The sequence below is a fragment of the Mobula hypostoma genome, chromosome 29 (genome assembly GCF_963921235.1).
Source record: "Mobula hypostoma chromosome 29, sMobHyp1.1, whole genome shotgun sequence".
In the NCBI taxonomy this organism is placed as follows: Eukaryota; Metazoa; Chordata; class Chondrichthyes; order Myliobatiformes; family Myliobatidae; genus Mobula; species Mobula hypostoma.
In genome coordinates, this window is record NC_086125.1 from 9,906,962 (window position 1) to 9,925,123 (window position 18,162).

General features: G+C 44.4%; 1 protein-coding gene across 10 annotated transcripts in view; it reads left to right on the top strand.

Annotated features, from left to right (window-relative positions):
* dnm2a (dynamin 2a) overlaps positions 1-13,954 on the top strand; it is a 48,726-nt gene extending 34,772 nt beyond the window's left edge. For 3 of the 10 annotated variants that reach the window (XM_063035768.1, XM_063035771.1, XM_063035767.1), the window contains 6 exons: positions 2,445-2,554; positions 3,937-4,048; positions 5,100-5,267; positions 5,962-6,197; positions 6,650-6,874; positions 9,682-12,994. In XM_063035768.1, the coding sequence (XP_062891838.1) occupies positions 2,445-2,554; positions 3,937-4,048; positions 5,100-5,267; positions 5,962-6,197; positions 6,650-6,874; positions 9,682-9,748 (918 nt within the window). In that variant the 3' untranslated portion in view covers positions 9,749-12,994. Of the gene's footprint in view, positions 1-2,444; positions 2,555-3,936; positions 4,049-5,099; positions 5,268-5,961; positions 6,198-6,649; positions 6,875-9,678; positions 12,995-13,773 lie in introns of those variants that run through there. The other 7 variants (XM_063035773.1, XM_063035774.1, XM_063035766.1 and 4 more) reach the window with 4 other exon arrangements.
* The last annotated feature ends 4,208 nt before the right edge of the window (positions 13,955-18,162 follow it).

Sequence of the window (18,162 nt, forward strand, 5' to 3'; positions counted from 1 at the left end):
CAAGATACAGCAGGCACCATACGGAGATGCTTGCGGTGGAAGGGTCTGCCTATGCCCAAATCCAGCACTACACACATTTTATTTGCTAAAGATATATATAAAAAAAATCAGGATAAGTCAAACAAATCCATATTTACAATCTTCCCACCATCACACCCAAAACGAGCGTTAACCGCTGTGGCATCCATGCAATGGAATGTTGGTTGGACTCGCACGTATGCTGACCGTCAGCTAAGTGCCTGTTTCCTGGCCTGCCTGGTCTGTGAACCTATTGTTCAGAGCTGTATTCAAATCAAATCCACAGTTCAGATCTGAAGACTGGTGGCCTCAGTTATCTGCTAAATGTGCTAAGCCCAAAAATCCCTCCAACAACTTCCATAATTAAATGGCCTATCCTTCTTTTGTGACAGATGCAGTAATGTCCACATACCTTTAGCAAATAATGTTCACTAATCATTCCCTGTGTTTTCTGTCTCACACACGTTGACATTTTGGCCTCTAAAGACTTCACCCTAATTAATTTGCAAAGTATCAGTGGATTTCATTGAATTTGTCTCTTTTTAAACCCCCTCCCCCCAAGAATACTGTACTTCCCTAAGTTACTTCCTAATTTTACCCCTGAGCTTTCTATACTCCAGGCGACTATGTATTTAAAACATTTCCCTTTTTGATGTTTTCTTTTGCACACATTTTCCTTTTTTGAATGCCTCACCATCATTTTGCCTTCCCCTTCTCTGACATTTATTTATATTAAAATTGCTGTTTCCAGTCCACTTCTAGAATTCACAAGAAAGGATTGACTAGTCCCAATTTTAAAATCTTTACTCCTGCTCCTTTTCTGTAACTTTGCTAAACTCAATGGTTATTAGCTAGTACTATTAAAATGCATTCCTGCTGATGCTCTCCCATCTGCCTAGTATTTCCTAAAACAAATGCCCTTCTTTTGTTGATTAAAGTTACCTTGAATGAACTATAAGAATTCTACTTCTAAATCATTTACAGTATCTACGATATTTCATGAGACGATAATTGAAATCTCCACTGTGACTTATTTGCATGTGCTTATCAGAACTTTGTCTATTTGCTCCCCTCTGGGAGCTATTTTTATGATCTTATTCCTTTGTTCAACGACCCAGATGACCTCATTTGAATTTTCTAGCTTATCAACCATGCTTCAATCAAATTGTGAAGCCCTTTTTGTTTAAACCTCTATCTCAATTTAATATCATTGATGGCACACTGCTATTTGTCTTTGACTTGGGAGCTTTAATCCACACCTCCTTGCATTAAGTGCTGCTGAACCTCTGCATTTCTTCAGCATTCGTTTTATTTGCTTTCTCAACTTTCTAATCACTTACATCCTTTTTAACTTTGCACTTATCCTTCCCAACAGCAGCGATGCTTTTCCTTAAGTGCTATGCAATTGCATTGAAGAAACTTCTCCCTGATAAATCTTGCCTTCGAGATGTAGTTTTGAATGTTTCCATGCGGTCACCTCTCATTCTGAAATTGTGCTGGATGTCAGTCAAATCTGCATAATCTCTTGCATGACAAGCCTACTATCCCAGGAATCAGTCTGTGGATCTTCACGGCATTACTTCCATTGCAAACATATTCTTCATTATGTAGGAAGACCAGCTTCTACAAATGATGCGGTCTCACCACGTTCTATATAATTGCTGCAAGCTCCCTGTATCCTTTTGCTCAAATTCTCTCACAATAATGGTCAAGGTACCTTTTATCTTTAATTACTCAAATATCTACACAGACACTCCGAACAAGTTTGAAATCGCTCATCATTTTAAAAAAATCCCATCTTTATATTTTACCAATGTTGGTTATTTCATAATTTTCCATCTTCTGTGCTCTTGTTAATAGATGCCAACATTTTCCTGAGTTTAGGGAGCAACCCTGTGGTTTCATAGTTAGAGATACCCAAGACACACTTTTTTCTGCTTTATTAAATGTAAGTTCTCCAGTTTTTGGATCATCGGTACAGACTCTGGCAATAGCCCAGTAATTTAACTGAGATCTTGTTTTTTTTTTAAAAATCTATCTCCTACTTGCTGCCTTTCTTGATATTTGTCTGCTTCACCCCTTCCAGCTGACACCTTTATACTGTAACGGAGCTGGTCCCCCTGGTGAGTCTAGTCAGCACTATTGCCCTCCCCTCATATGCACAGCTGAATACTGATTTGAAAGTAAAATGCACTGGGGATTTTTGTACTGGCTGCTTGAAGCTCTCGTCTGTCCTGCAGTCTCTAGTCCCTCTTTCCTGCATGGACTTTGGCTGCAGACTGACCACCTCCTGAAAAGTGCTCAGCACGCAGTTCAGCGACACTGCAGTGACACCAGCTGCCTGTCGAGCACAAAGGCACCAAGGTAACGGCGGAGTACACTGACGGGCTGTGGGTCTGCTAATAATGATCGTATAAATGTTACAGGAGAAAGAGAAGAAGTACATGCTGCCCCTCGACAACCTGAAGCTGAAGGATGTGGAGAAAGGTTTCATGTCCACTAAGCACATCTTTGCACTCTTCAACACTGAACACAGGTCGGTTCTCCAGTTTGCATCGCAGCCCTGTGGGGGAGTGAAATGTTGTACCCTATTGGGAATCTGAAGGGTCTCGATGAAGAGTGTATTTAAGGCAGAGGTTGATAGGTCCTCGATTGGTCAGGGTGTGAAAGATTATGGGAAGAAGACAAAGTTCGAGGTAAATTTATTATCAAAGTATCATATACAATTCTGAGATTCATTTTCTTGTGGGCATACTCAATAAATCCATATTAGAATAACCATAATAGCATCGATGAAAGACCGCAGCAAATTGGATGTTCAGACAATGTGCAAAAGGCAGCAAACTATGCAAATACAAAGGGAGATAATAATAATTAAGCAAGAAGTATCAAGAACATGAGAGGAATGATCTTTGAAAGTGGGTCATTGGCTGTGGGAACATCTCAGTGATAGGGCGAGTGAAGTTATGCTTTTGGTTCAAGAGCCTGATGACTGAGGGGTAATAAGTATTCCTGAACCTGGTGGTGAGAGTCCTGAGGCTCTTGAACCTTCTTCCTAATGGCAGGAGCGAGGAGAGAGCTGTCCTGGGTGGTGGGGGTTCCCTGATGATGGATGCTGTTTTCCTGCAACAACGCTTTGTGTAAATATGGTCAGTGATGGGGAACACTTTACCTGTGATGTACTGGGACGCATCCACTACTTTTTGTAAGATATTTTGTTTAAGGGCATTGGCGTTTCCATACCAGTCTGTGATGCATCCAGTCGATATACTCTCCACCACACATCTATAGAAGTTTTTCGAAGTCGTAGATGTCATGCCAAATCTTCACAAACTCCCGAGGGAGTAGAGGTGCAACCATGCTTTCTTTGTAATTATATTTGCGTGCTGAGTCCAGGGCAGGTCCTCTGAAATAATAGCACCGAGGAATTTGAAGTTGCTGACCCTCTCCTCTCTGATCTTCCGATGAGGACTGGCTCATGAACTTCTGGTTTCCTCCTCCTGAAGTCAATCACCAGCTTCTTGGTCTTGCAGACCTTGAGTAAGAGATTGTTGCTGTGACACCACTTGCCCAGGTTTTCAGTCTCCCTCCTACGTGCTGATTTGGCTAATGACAGTGGTATCGTCAGCAACTCGAATATGGGATTGGAGCTGTGCTTAGCCACACAGTCATAAGTGTACAGAGTCTTGACTATCAACTACCCGTTTTCATCTTGGTCTCTGACTGACGCAGGGAATGCAGTGCTGATCTGGAGCTGAGATGTTTGGAAATGAAAATCAGACTTGAAACAGTATGAAAATATGACAGGAAACTGTCGCTCTCGTGGCCTAATGCTCTGCTTCCTGGTGGCTCAGCGTTGGGAATTGCACAGTGATTGGTGGCAGGCGCTGAGGATTGACAATCTTTTCTCTTCTCCAGAAACGTTTATAAAGACTACCGGCAGATAGAGCTGGCCTGCGAGTCCCAGGAGGATGTGGACAGTTGGAAGGCTTCTTTCCTGAGAGCTGGGGTTTATCCAGAGAGGGAGAATGTAAGGTTCAGCGTGGTGCATGGTACAGTCAAAGGTTTCAGGGAGAAGGGAGGAGAATGAGGTTGAGAGAGATGAGAAGATAATGGGCCGAATGGCCTGACTCTGTTCCTATGTCTTATGGACTGTTCTCCACACTAGGCAGCTCAGATTGCTGCCTTGTAAAAATATTGCTTTTTCCATGTGTTCTGACGTGACCCTATCCACTCAGTAAAGGAAACTAAAAACAAAGGCAGTCCAAAACTCCCTCCTCCAAAATAATGTGGTTACGGGAAACTAGAGTTAATTTTCATGACCAGGATCAGTAGATCTTTATCAGTAATCGATGTCAAAGGCTGGAGGTCTGAGGTAGATGAATGGTGATTTAATGGCAGAAAGGCTCATGGAAGTGTTGGAGGGGACCAGTATTTCATATAATGATTGGCATTGCTCTGATCACCACCACCACTGAGATTTCAGTTCAGTGGCTTGGGTCAGTTAATTGTTCAATTGTACCATACACAGTGGGGAGCAGTGTATCCACTACAACTCGTATCCAGCATCCCTTGGCTGGAAGATGAGGGATTTTGATGAGCGTGTTGAGGTATGGGGTGTGAGGTATTGGGAAGGGTGGGATATGTCTTTAACTAGGGGAGTTATGTTCTCGTATAGAAGTATGGAATCAAAATCAGGTTTATTACCACTGACTTGTGTCGTGAAATTTGTTTTGTTGCAGCAGTACAGTGCAATACATAAAATATACTGAAAATTACAATAAGAATTATATATATACAGAGTGAGGTTAGTGTTCATGGACCATTCAGAAATCTGAAGGTAGAGGGGAAGAAGCTGTTCCTAACACATTGAGTGCGTGTCAGGCTCCTGTACCTCCTCCCTGATGGTAGTAATGAAAAAGGACATGTTTTGAGAGTTGACAATAGGGGTTTCAGTGGCTTTTGGAGCTGAGGAGGGGGCAGGGGCGTACTATGGAAAAGTGGGTTCTGGAGCGCTAGGGACAGGAAACGTTTCTGTGAAATGGGGAGTGGACACATTAACTGCTGGTAATGTTCCACAGGCAGAAGACGAGGAGAGCGGAAGCACTTCAGACACGTTTTCGATGGACCCTCAGCTGGAACGACAAGTGGAGACGATTCGCAACCTGGTGGATTCCTATATGGGCATTGTCAATAAGTCAATCAGGGATCTGATGCCAAAGACCATCATGCACCTCATGATCAACAATGTAATTTGGTTATGATCAATCATGGGGACAGGATTTTATTCATTTGGCGATACAGCATGGAATAAACCCATCGAGCCACGCTGCCCCAGCGACCCACAACCCTGATTAACCCTAACCTAATCACAGGACTAATTAACCTTCCCAGAACGTCTTTGGGCTGCGGGGAGAAACCGGGGCACCTGGGAAAAGCCCACCCATCACGTGGGGAAGACAGACAGCCAGACTCCTTACAGAACAGCGCTGGAATTGAACTCTGGAACGGCCTGAGCTGGAATAGTGAAGCTCTAACTGTTAGGCTACCGTGGCGTCCAATCCAGCTGGAGTGTGTGAGAGGGGGTGTGTTTGGGTGCAAGCTGGGGCAGTGGACTGTGTGTGCGAGAGTAGATAATGTGTGCGGTAGGAATGGGGCTTGTGTACGCTTCCAGTGGTTAGAGCACACGTGAGCAGGTGTGTGATTGATGGGGAAGAGAATAGAAGGTGCAGATGGGGGGTTAGGAGAGAAGATGTAAAGTGCCCTTTGGAGGAGGAGAGGTGAGGGTGGAGCTTGTAGTTAATATCAAGTTGGGGTCCTTGTAACAGTATTTTTGCCTTGGTCGTCACTGGGTGGGAGGACTGTTGGGAAGGGACATCCAAATCCCCCCTGTGAGGGCAGGGCACCGAGAAATGTGTGTGAACGTGTTCGTTCTTACGACAGACCAAGGACTTCATCCACTCGGAGCTGCTGGCCTTCCTGTACTCCTCCACGGACCAAAACAGCTTAATGGAAGAATCGGCTGAACAGGCACAGAGACGTGATGAGATGCTGCGGATGTATCACGCTATCAAGGAAGCGCTCCACATCATCGGGGACATCAGTACCAGCACCATCAGTGCGCCGCTGCCCCCACCGGTCGATGACTCCTGGCTGTCCACTCCGTCAGCGGGGCACAGGTAGGCAAAGCCAGGAGCAGCGTCGGGCCTGGTGTGGGTCCCACGTTGCTCTGGGCCACTTGGGGCAGCTGGATCCCCCAGTCTGCTGACCTGTTTACTCCCCATCCCGATTAGGCGGGGGTGTTGATGCAGGGTGACTGTGTGTCCCCATGGGTGGGTAATGGGGAAGAGGGGGTTTCATTGAATTGGCAGGGAGGTGGAAAGTGCCATGTTGATGTGGGAGGTGGAGATAGTATATCGATGCAGGAGGGATATGAGATGTTGCCTGTGGTAGGGAGGGTGTGCTTGGCTGTGACACGGGTAATGGAGTGTGGTTGATTAGTTGTGGGAGGGGTTTGGGCTGGTAACCCACCAGCAGTCTGTTGTGTTGGGGATGTCTCGGGAGGGTGTGCTTGGGGTTGAAGCCATTTGCAGTGTTGGGATGACGACACTGGTCTCGGTTTGTCCGGCAGCCCGAAGCTTCAGCGCCGACCGCACCCTGCAGCGGGACCACCCAGCAGACCGCCTGGGGTACGAGGACCAACCCCGGGACCCCCGCTGATCCTGACCCCGGTGCAGGCTTTCGGAGCCCCTCCCATTCCATCGAGGCCCGCTCCCACAAACGATGCCTTTGGGGCCCCGCCCCAGATTCCCTCCCGGCCGGCACGGATTCCACCTGGACCGCCGGGGCTGCCCAGGTAGGTATATCCCACTGTCTGTGGGGGCACATCCAGTGCAGGCGTTGCTGTGAAGGAGGGGTGTTTGTGACTTTCGGGATTGTCTACGGACAGGATTATCTCTTTTGGAATTTTTATTGCACCCTCTGCCCCATCTGCCCAAGGATCAGTTCCAGTGTGTGGAGTGGGGGGGTCTCCTCCCCACTCACACCCCCACCTGTATCCTGAGGGGGCACCAGTCTGTCTTGCAGTGTGTTGGGGAATGCCTCGGGCAGTGGAGCACCTGTCCATCTGTCCCACTGTCTCGAAGGCGTCTGTCTATCCACTTGTCAACCTGTGTGTTAAGTGTGTGTCTCCACCATGCCTGTCCGTCTGCGAGGGTGGGGTGAGAGTGGTGATGGGCTCTCTGTGTGTGTAGGGGTGAGAGTGGTGATGGGCTCTGTGTGTGTGTGTGTGTGTGTGTGTGTGAAGGTGGGTGAGAGTGGTTGTGAGCTCTGTGTGTGTGTGAAGGGATGAGAGTGGTGATGGGGTGTGGGTGTGTGTGTGAAGGTGGGTGAGAGTGGTTGTGAGCTCTGTGTGTGTGTGAAGGGATGAGAGTGGTGATGGGGTGTGGGTGTGTGTGTAGGGGTGAGAGTGGTTGTGAGCTCTGTGTGTATGTGAAGGTGGGTGAGAGTGGTTGTGGGCTCTGTTTGTGTGCCTTGGTTGTTATCCCCCCGCCCCCACCCCCCTCCCCATATGTCTGTCTGTAGATCTCCCTCATCATATACTCCACAGTGAAGTTTATTACCTGCACTCAATGTTCCTCACAATACACTCTTGTCACTTGAAATCCAGGCTATTGGGTTGCACTCACCCCCTCAAAAATATTCTCAGGTGTGTCCCATTATTCCTCTCTCTCATGTTCTCCGGTGAACATTTCAGCTGGTTGTAATTCATTTAAAATCCTCCTTTATTTAGGATTCGGTAGGTTACAATCTCATTTCCAAGTCAGTTTCGGCTCAGACTACACTTGAGAGCCTGAAGCACGAACTCCAGTGCAGAACTGATGGAGCATTATACTGGTGCTGGCATTGTCTTTCGAATGACAAGTTTAACAGAGATCCTGAGTTACCAGTACAAAGACTTGGGGAGCTTCTCAGTCGTGTCCCCTGTGTTCAATATATATCTCTCAGTCACCATCTCTGAGGCCGATAATCCCACTTGATGGCACGATTTATAATTAGCAGTTATGACTGTACTCCATGAATATTTAGCTACATAGGGCAGTGGGGTGTTTTGAACCCTACGTGAAAAAAGCTATAAAATTTGAAACTATTGATTTTGATTTCTATAACACAAAAACAGCCCACATCTTTACTGCCTTCATGCACATCTGCAGTGAATTACTTATCCAAGATTTTAGCAAACTCAATTTGCTACTACTGCCTGCTTTGAGTTCATTACTGTTTCATCTTCCAGTGTTGGGCACGTGGCCAAGTGGTTAAGGTGTTTGTCTAGTTACCTCAAGGTTGCTAGTTCGAGCCTCAGCTGTGGCAGCATGTTTGTGCCCTTGAGCAAGGCACTTAATCACACATTGCTCTAGTGTCTGTGTGAGGAGTGGCAACCCACAGAGACTTCTGATCTGCACCTTGTAAGGCATGAAAATGCCCGACGCAGGCCTCTCGTGGTCTGAGTCGACGTTCCCTCCCTCCCTTCCATTGTCTTTAAATGGTTCATAGTGACCCGCATCTTACCTGGAACACCTGGTTTGAAGGGATTTTTATCAGATTTTGGCTGCTGCCACACAGAACAGTGAATTGTTAAGTCACCAATGATGTCAAATACAATTGTGACCTTTTCTCTCAAGCTTCACTAATTGGGCCCTGTCTCTAACGTTATTAGCCACAAAGTCCTTGTCATCATTTTTCATCTGCATGAGACAGCATTTGCCTGATTGCATTCATTCACAGCCAGAGAATCACTGCAATGGCTTATCTCCCTACACCTACTTCTGGTGTTGTTGAAAAATTTATCCTTCAACCTTTCTACATCTCACCTGTTTTTTTCCCCCTTAATGACACACTTTCAGATGATATTACTCAACAGGATTACCCCTCCACTACCCCTATCTCTTCACTCTCAGACAGTTTAAAATCCAGGACTGAATGGGCAGAAATTTACCTTGACTGAAACAAAATAACAGGAACTTGGAGGGGATTCTCTTCCATGCTTCTCAGAGTCATCTTTATCCGTTTCCCGGTAGCAGAACCTCGCATCCTCAGTGTCATGTTTGGTTCCAAGCTCAGATAAGCCTTTTGTTGTTTGCTTCCATTTCAGTAACTGGTTTTGGGGCTGTCTCAGCTTGTCTGCCATTATTAACTCCACCCATAAATATCGCAATGCACCCCGGCCAGTTTCCCTTGTTCCTCCGTGTCCCCTGCCACGGCCCCAACCACCACCCCTGTAACCGCTGCCGTCCACGTTCATTCCCTGGAAAACACTGGTTCCCAGTTTTTTTTTTCCTCTTTTTCTTCAACCACATCCTCTTCCCCAGACTGAGGCCACTGCCACTCACGCCAGCACTTTGCTCCCTTCCACTGCCCTCATCACACCAAACCAGCGTGATGTTTTCCCTCCGCCTTGAGCCTCTCTCCCTACCTCCCACTTGTTAACCCTCCCGTATTGTTTTCCCCTTTTGTGTACACTCTGGAACAACGTGCGTGACTGAGAAAAACGCTGAGGCAGGTTCTGGCTTTGTACTCCGGCTGTGCCGTGTTGAAATGAACCCTGATTTGCTCCTGTCTCTTCCCGTTATATTGACCCCCGTTTTGTTTTGTCTCCCCCAGCAGAAGACCGCCCGCTGCTCCAAACCGGCCCACAATTATCCGGACAGCCGAGCATTCCCTACTGGATTAAACAGTGGGATTTATCCTGTGAAGCATTTTCTTATAGGCTATAGTTGATTAGCCCTACTTTTTTTGCGTATTTAACCGCTGAGGGGCAGTAGCGGTGTGAAACACAGGATCCACAGGGCTGCATTTACCCAAGTGTAATCCCGACCTTGCCTTTTCACACAAGCTGGAAGCACTAAGATGACCTTAACTGAACTTTATTTAAACAAAGATTTACCTCTTGGTTTTGTTGTTTTCCCCCAACACCAGACTCTAGGAAGCGGTATCTCTCACTCACTGCTCCTTTGATGTGCCCTCTTGAGAAACTTTGCACTTGCCAAATTGTTTTATGCCTTTGCCCGCTCCCTGGTTTACAGAACCACTGTATGTGAATGAATTCTAACCACATGACTTGCTGTCTCTGGGCACTTGTGTTGTGACTGCCTCCCGAACTGAAAGCCAGTACTTCAGGCACCATGCTCCGTCCCATCGCTGTTCCACTGCTGCTGGGTGTATGGCAGCCTTGAGGGCTCCAGGATCCGGAATGAGATCCGTGGCGTTGAATGATTTTGTGCAAAGTGGATTTGGGATCATGACCAGAATGCTCTGACATTGGAGTGGTCAGTAAGCAGGGGTCGTGTTAGAGGAATTAATAGGATGAGGGAGTGTAGTAGCAAATTAACCCCTTTTGACGTATGAGGGGTTATAAGGTGGGAAGCACCTGGTGGAGGTTGAGGGGATGAACGCGAAGCAGTGGCGGTAAAGAGTGAGTTCTCTGACTGGGATGACCGTTGAGGGACACACAAGAGGGACACTTGCTGGCAAAGATGCCCAGGTGTTATGAGAGCGGACCCTGGGTTCGCTGCTGTGAGTCGTCACCAACTACAAGCGCAGCTTTATAATTAGCTGATGAATTCTCTGCCAAGAGGATACAGCAACGTAATCTGATTGCCATTTGAATCTTAGATTCCAGTCACCTTATATGTAATATAGATGAGTTTAGAGTTGTTGCTGCAGGTAAGGTCACCCTTCTTCCTCTCGGTACTGCCTTTGTGCCTGATTTATTTCTTGTTGAGTACTGCCCAGGAAGAGGATTAGATTGGTAAATTGACCTAACACCACATCCTGAACCCATGCCATAGCTTCCCTTCAAGCTCTTGCAAGTGAGGCTCAGTCAGTTCTTGCAAGCCCTGAAATGAATTTCATGATGGAAATTAGATGTCCACAGTGTAGGTGGGATTGGTGAATCTGATTCTTAACCTGCCCTTTGTCTGTGCTTTGTCCCAGTTTTTCTAGCATTGTTTATGAAGCTGGAATCCATTTTCCTGGTTAAATTATTTTCACAAGCACATATTCGTGATGTAAATAGCCTGTTCATTGATTGTAGCAATATTCTGCTGGGGCTGTGTGGCCAGATGTTTGGGGCAGCTGCTGCTGAACAGTGAACTGGGCATTAACTTCTAATCTACAGCATTCTCTGTGCAAGTTGTGGGAGTTAAATACCAGTCATTCAGGTAGGTCAAAAAAAAATTAGGAACAATTTAAGAGTAGAGATTCCTCTGGTCTGTAATCAGCTCTCCCTCTCCTCTCCCTGGCATACTCCCCCACTCACCATCCCTAAATCCCACCAAATTTCAAAATGTCCAGGGTAAGATTGTCCAAAGCAGAATGGAACAGCATTTGAGAGTCCTCTGTACATTTGATGGGAGTGGGTTAAAAGCAATGTTCACCCAGCCTTCCCCAAGAAATCATTCTCAAATATCCTAATGGTCTTACTGTCCTGCTGTGGTGGGAGCAGTTTTATATAAAAGTATATATATTAGTTATTGAATCAAAACTAATTTCTCTCACTTTTAGAGGGAGAATTTGCTGGAGGCACTTGGGTATAATCCTTGAAACATTATCACCATTGCGATTAAGAGAACATAACTCATGCAATGTGGGACAGGGGGTTCCACCAGGTTTCGGGAGATTAGCACCAAACTCCTGTTGGTTTTTGTAATATAAATGGCAAATTCTGATCACTGATCTTTCCATAAACTATAATTTCTAGAGGGAAAAAAGATAACTGAATTAATTAACTATTTTACAAAGTAGTGACTGAGATCTTTTGCAATGATTATTTCATCAAATGTTCAGATCAGGGTTCTGCCTCAATTAACAGATACCTGAATGTTCTCTCTCCTGCTGTGTGATTCTATTGACTGTTAACTGATTTGAAATGAAGTGCCTGCATTCTGTATGGTAATGAATTGAAATAAAGGGATCTACAGTAGAAGGAGCTTTTTCCTTGTGTCTCTTTGTCTTCCGTTTTCCTCTGGCTTTGGGTTCCAGGAAATGGTGGAGGTGCTGGTGAATAAAAGTTTAACTAGATGATGGAAATTGGAAACTTAAAAAGTTGCTGGAAACACTCAAGGATTAAGCAGCATCTGTGGTAGGAGAAAGTTAATATTTTGGGTCCAGCGTCCACCACTTTCCGTTTTAGTGGGAGTTTGGGGTTGAGGTGAGACATGTACTCAGTGGCCACTTTATTAGATACAGGAGTAGAACCTGCTGCTGTAACCCATCCACAAAAAGGTTTGACGTGTTGTGCATTCAGAGATGCTCTTCTGCACACCATTGTTTGTAACATGGCTATATGAGTTACTGTTGCCTTCCTGTCAGCTTGAACCAGTCTGGCCATTCTCACAAGACATTTTCACCCACATAACTGTCGCTCACTGGATGTTTTAATTGTTTCTCACACCACTCTCTGTAAACTCTAGAGACTGTGGTGTGAGAAAATCCCAGCAGATCAGTAGTTTCTGAGATACTCAAACCACCCCATCTGGCATGAACGTTCCATGGTTAAAGTCATTTAGATCACATTTCTTCCCCATTCTGATCTTTGGTCTGGACAATAACTCTCAACCATGTCTGTATGCCTTTATGCGCTGAGTTGCTGCAGCATGATTGGCTGATTAGAGGTGTGCAGGTGTACCTAATGGTCTGGCCACTGAGTGTGTGCACAAAGGAAAATGCTACCATTAAACATTCTGAGTGGGTTTAACGCGGTTTTCGATCTTGTTGACTACTCAGGTTATTGGGACTGTTGATGCCCTTTACCTTTCTGATCTTCACAGTCACGATTTTCAGAACGCACTGTTTCCTGTGTTCAAAGTGTAGGTTGGTACTTCAGAAGAGTTAATCTAAAATGATAGTCATACTATCATACAAAGGGCCATTCAGTGCATCGTGACTGTGCTGTGAGTTTGTTTTGTTAAGACTGCATAATCTGTTTCTGCATTCTTCTCTGGCACCTTATCTGAAATCTATGTTGTGCGGTTACAGATTCTCCTGTCACTGGAAAGGTTCTCACTCATTCTGCAAGTTTGAAATGGCACCTAAACAACATTCAGTGTCACAGCTCCTCTCACTGTTCTGACGAATGGGGCACAAGTTTACAGCCACAGTTTGGTTAAGTTGCAGCCAGGATGATACCTCATATGTGAATATTTTCCTTTTTCCAAATTTAAAAAAAAATTATTGTTTATTTATTGAGACAGCGCGGAATAGGACCTTTTGGCTCTTTAATTCATGCTGCCTAACAACCCCTGATTTAATCCTAGCCTAATCACCGGATAATTTACAACGACGAATTATCCTACCAACCGGTATGTCTTTGGACTGTGGGAGGAATCTGGAGCACCAGGAGGAAACCCACATGCTTGCGGTTATAGAGTACAAACTCCTTACAGACAGTGGCGCGAATTAAACGTGAAGCGTTGTGCTAACCATTACGCTATCATTGTATCACTGTCTGTATTTTGCACATTCAGTAATGTACAGCATACATTATTCAATAATCTTGAAATTCTAAATAATTTACAAGCTTAACGTGAATAATTGCTCTGGAACTTTGTGTGCTCATCAACTTGTGCAGCACATCCTTTATTGTGGAGGCTTCAGTTTTCGGGTAAGCAAAGGCTTCTTCTGCACGACTGAATGTTTACTAAAGGTTCTAAGTCCCCTCCTTGGTTATTAATGTTCCTCTTTTTCTCTTGTGTTTAGGCGTCCGCCTCCAGCAGCTCCTTCAAGATCTGGCTATTGATTGTGTCCCAATGTGTTTCTGTAATTACTGTTGCATACTGGGAAACTATGAATACCTTGGCCCCAGACACTCAGCATCCTGCATCTAATGCTTCAGTGAATCTGAGTATCACACACCTGCTCCAGGAATCTAGGCACATCCTTCCTTCTCCAGTTCCTTTGTCACTACTATTTCATCTCATTTAAAGGATGAATTTGACTTCTGCATGATATTTGAAACTTGCAAATTTAATGGACTTCAATATGGGGTTGTCTAAGCCATACCTATCAATCATTTCTGTATATGATGGATTTTTGTGTACAGGTTGTTTGAACAATGAGGTAAAATGATGTAGCTAAATGGGTTTTAATACAAGAAATTAATAGAAACATAGACAAAATTTATTTGTATTTTTATTTGTTAGGTGTAAAGCACAGAAATGTGTCTTTCTACGCACCAGACCCACCAACATGCTGACCTTTCTGTCCACCTATACCACGTCCACTTGCCCACATTAAAGTTGTATTTTTCTACACCCTTGCCCAATTAAAACATACAGTTGCAAGAAAAAGTTTGTAAACCCTTTCTGCATCTGTTGTCTGCATTAATTACTCATGTGGTCTGATCATCCTCTAAGTCACAATAATAGCCAAACACAATCTGCCTAAACTAGTAACACACAATTGTACTTTCCATGTCTTTACTGAACACAGTGTTTAATCAGTCACAGTCCAGGCTGGAAAAAGTATGTGGACCCTTGTATCTAATAACTGGTAGAACCTTCTTTAGCAGCAAGACCTCCACCAAACATTCCCTTAGCTGCTGATCAGCCCTGCACAATGGCAAGGAAGAATTTTACTTAATTTATACTTTATAGTCACCAAACAATTGATACTAGAATGTACAGTCATCACAGTGATATTTGATTCTGCGCTTCCCGCTCCCTGGATTACAAATATTAAATATTAAAAATAGTAAAAATTAGTAAATATTAAAAATTTAAATTATAAATCATTAATAGAAAATAGAAAAATGGAAAGTGAGGTAGTGCAAAAAAACAGAGAGGCAGGTCCGAATATTTGGAGGGTACGGCCCAGATCCGGGTCAGGATCCGTTCAGCAGTCTTATCACAGTTGGAAAGAAGCTGTTCCTAAATCTGGCCATACGAGTCTTCAAGCTCCTGAGCCTTCTCCCGGAGGGAAGAGGGACGAAAAGTGTGTTGGCTGGGTGGGTCGTGTCCTTGATTATCCTGGCAGCACTGCTCCAACAGCGTGCGGTGTAAAGTGAGTCCAAGGACGGAAGATTGGTTTGTGTGATGTGCTGCGCCATGTTCACGATCTTCTGCAGCATCTTTCTGTCTTGGACAGGACAACTTCCATACCAGGTTGTGATGCACCCTAGAAGAATGCTTTCTACGGTGCATCTATAAAAATTAGTGAGGATTTTAGGGGACAGGCCAAATTTTAGACCATTCCTTGATACAAAACTGTTTCAATTCATTAATATTTCTGGGATATTTCTTCAGGTTATGCTACAGCATCTCAGTTGGGTTAAGGTCTGGACTCTGACTTGGCTATTCCAAAACACAAGTTTTCTTCTTTTTAAACCATTCTGTTGTTGATTTACTCTTGTGTTTTGGATCATTGTTGCATCATCCAACTTCTATTAAGCTTCAGGTGACGGACTGCTACCCTGACATTCTCCTGTAACATGTCTTGATACAAATTTGAATTAATTGTTCCTTCAACGATTGTAAGCTGTCCAGACCCTGAGGTAGCAAAGCAGCTCCAAACCATGATGCTCCTTTCACCATGCTTCACAGTTGGGGTGAAGTTTTGGTGTACAGTGCCCCTTTTCCTCCAAACATAGCGGTGTGCATTCTACTAAAACGTTTCACTTTTGTCTCATCTGTCCACAGAACATTGTCCCAGAAGCATTGTCAAAACATCCAGGTGGTCTTTTGCAAACTTGAGACATGCAGCAATGTTATTGTTTTTTCTTTGGAGAGCAGTGGTTTCCTCCATGGTGTCCTTCCATGAACACTATTCTTCTTCAGTATTTTTCTTATAGTGGACACATGAACAGAGAGCTTGGCATGTTCTAGAGATTTCTGCAGAAGTTTTCCGGTTACCTTTGGGTTCTTTTTCACCTCGTTCAGCATTGCACTTTGGTGTGATCTTTGCAGGATGTCCACTCCCAAGGAGAGTAGCAACAGTACTGAGTTTCCTGCATTTGTGGTCAATTTCTCTTATAGTGGACTGATGAACATTCAGATCTTTAGAAATGCTTTTGTAGCCTTTTCCAGCTTCATGCATCTCTGCAATTCTTCTTCTAAGGTCCTCTGAAAGTTGTTTTGATCGAGGATTGGTACACATAAATCTTCCTTAAGAAGAGCAGGTTCTGTCAGTAACCTGACTTTGTGTGTCTTTTTTATAGGGCAGAGCATCTCTACAACCCACACCTCCAATCTCATCTCATTGATTGCAATACCTGACTCCAAATAGCTTTTGTAGAAGGCATTACCCCAGAGGTTCACATACTTTTTATTTGAACCTAGACTGTGATTGTTTAAATGGTATACATGACGACAGTACTGACAAGAAGTACAATTGTTTATGTGTTATTAGTTTAGGCAGATTGTGTTTCTATTACTGTGACTTAGATGACGATCAGACCACATTTTATGAGTAATGAATGCAGAAAACCAGGTAATTGCAATGGGTTCACAAACTTGTTCTTGCATCTGTAGAACATTACAGAAGAATATTTTTCTGCATACAACACTCTCCATTTTCCTAATATCCCATGTCCTTAAGAGTTTTTTTTAATGTATCTGCCTTGACTACCTGGCAGGGTGTTGTACACATCCAACACTCTGTGTGAAAAAACACTTACTTCTTACATCCACCCCCCCCACCCACATTTTCCTCAAATCACCTTAATCAATCAGCCATTTCTGCCTTGGAAAAGTCTCTAAGCTAGCCTCTCTATCTATGGCTCTCATCTGATCCAAAGAGAGGCTTTGGACATGCCCTCTAGTCCAGGCAGCCCCCTGGCAAATCTACACCCTCGCTGAAGCTTCCACAACCTGCCTAAATGTGGGCTAACCAGGGTTTTCTACTTTACTTGCTGCCCATGACACCACTGGTGTTTAGGGCAGCAGTGAAGGTCCTCTTCCTCCGTCCATGGCCATTCAGATGTAGAAGGATTCTTCGTTGTTGTTTCTGTAACAGTTTTGTCTTACCACTCAGGGTTGTTAGTCCTGAGCTGAACTCCCAATCCTGGAGGACCGGCGGACCACTCTTCGTCTAGCCTCCACCCTTTGACCTGTTTGGCACAGATGAACCTACCAAGAGCCAAAGCCCTGACTCCAGCCAACAAAGCTCTCCGGTTATTGAGACACTCGAGCCTCCACACCCCATGACAAGGTTGTGGTCCTCTTGGAGGCAGGATTTTCTAGAGCAGTAATTTATAGTTTAAATTCCACAGGCAATGATTTTATCTATTCCAACATTTACTCTTGGCAGCATGTTCCAGCTATCAGTCACTATTTTAAGAAAACCTTTTGCCTCAGATTCCCTTTAAAACTAATTTACTTAACCTTAAACCTACACCCTTTTGTTTCTATATTGTTTCCATTGGAAAAAGTATTTTGACTTCCTACTATTTGGCTATTTCTGGAAGAACTGAGTGAAATATTGCACATGAACTACTGCAATGTCATGGGCTGGTTTGTTGGCTAGGAAACTGTACCAGACAATAGAATAATTGGTTTACTATCAAGGCACAGGGAGTGATTCATGCAACCAGACCTTCCTGACTTTTCCTGCACTGAGACAGCTGACTTAAATCCTGCTCACTTAGAAATAAAGAATAATAATTCATTGGTAGTGGTTAGTGGAAAGGGGCAGGAACTGGCAAAGTTGATTGAGCAAGTTATTCTGCATGATCTTTACAGCCTCTGGTGCTGAGGCAGTCAAATCATTTCAAAGTGGTTTTTAGCCTGGAAGGCATTCAGTTCACATCCCCTATAAGATTATTAGACCATAAGACATAGGAGCAGAATTAGGCAAATCAGCCCATCGAGCCTGCTCTGGCATTCCATCAAACTGCTTTATTATTCCCCTCAACTCCATTCACCTGTCTTCTTCCTGTAACCCTTGACAACCTAATCAACCTCTGCTTTAAATATACCCAATGACTTGGCCTTCACAGTGACTATGGATACGAATTCCACAGATTCCCCATCCTCCAGCTAAAGAAATTCCTCCTCACCTCTGTTCTAAAAAAAACAGCTGAGGTTATGCCCTCTGATCATCCATCCACTCTATCCAGGCTTTTCAATATCAGACTTCAAAGAGATTCCTCCT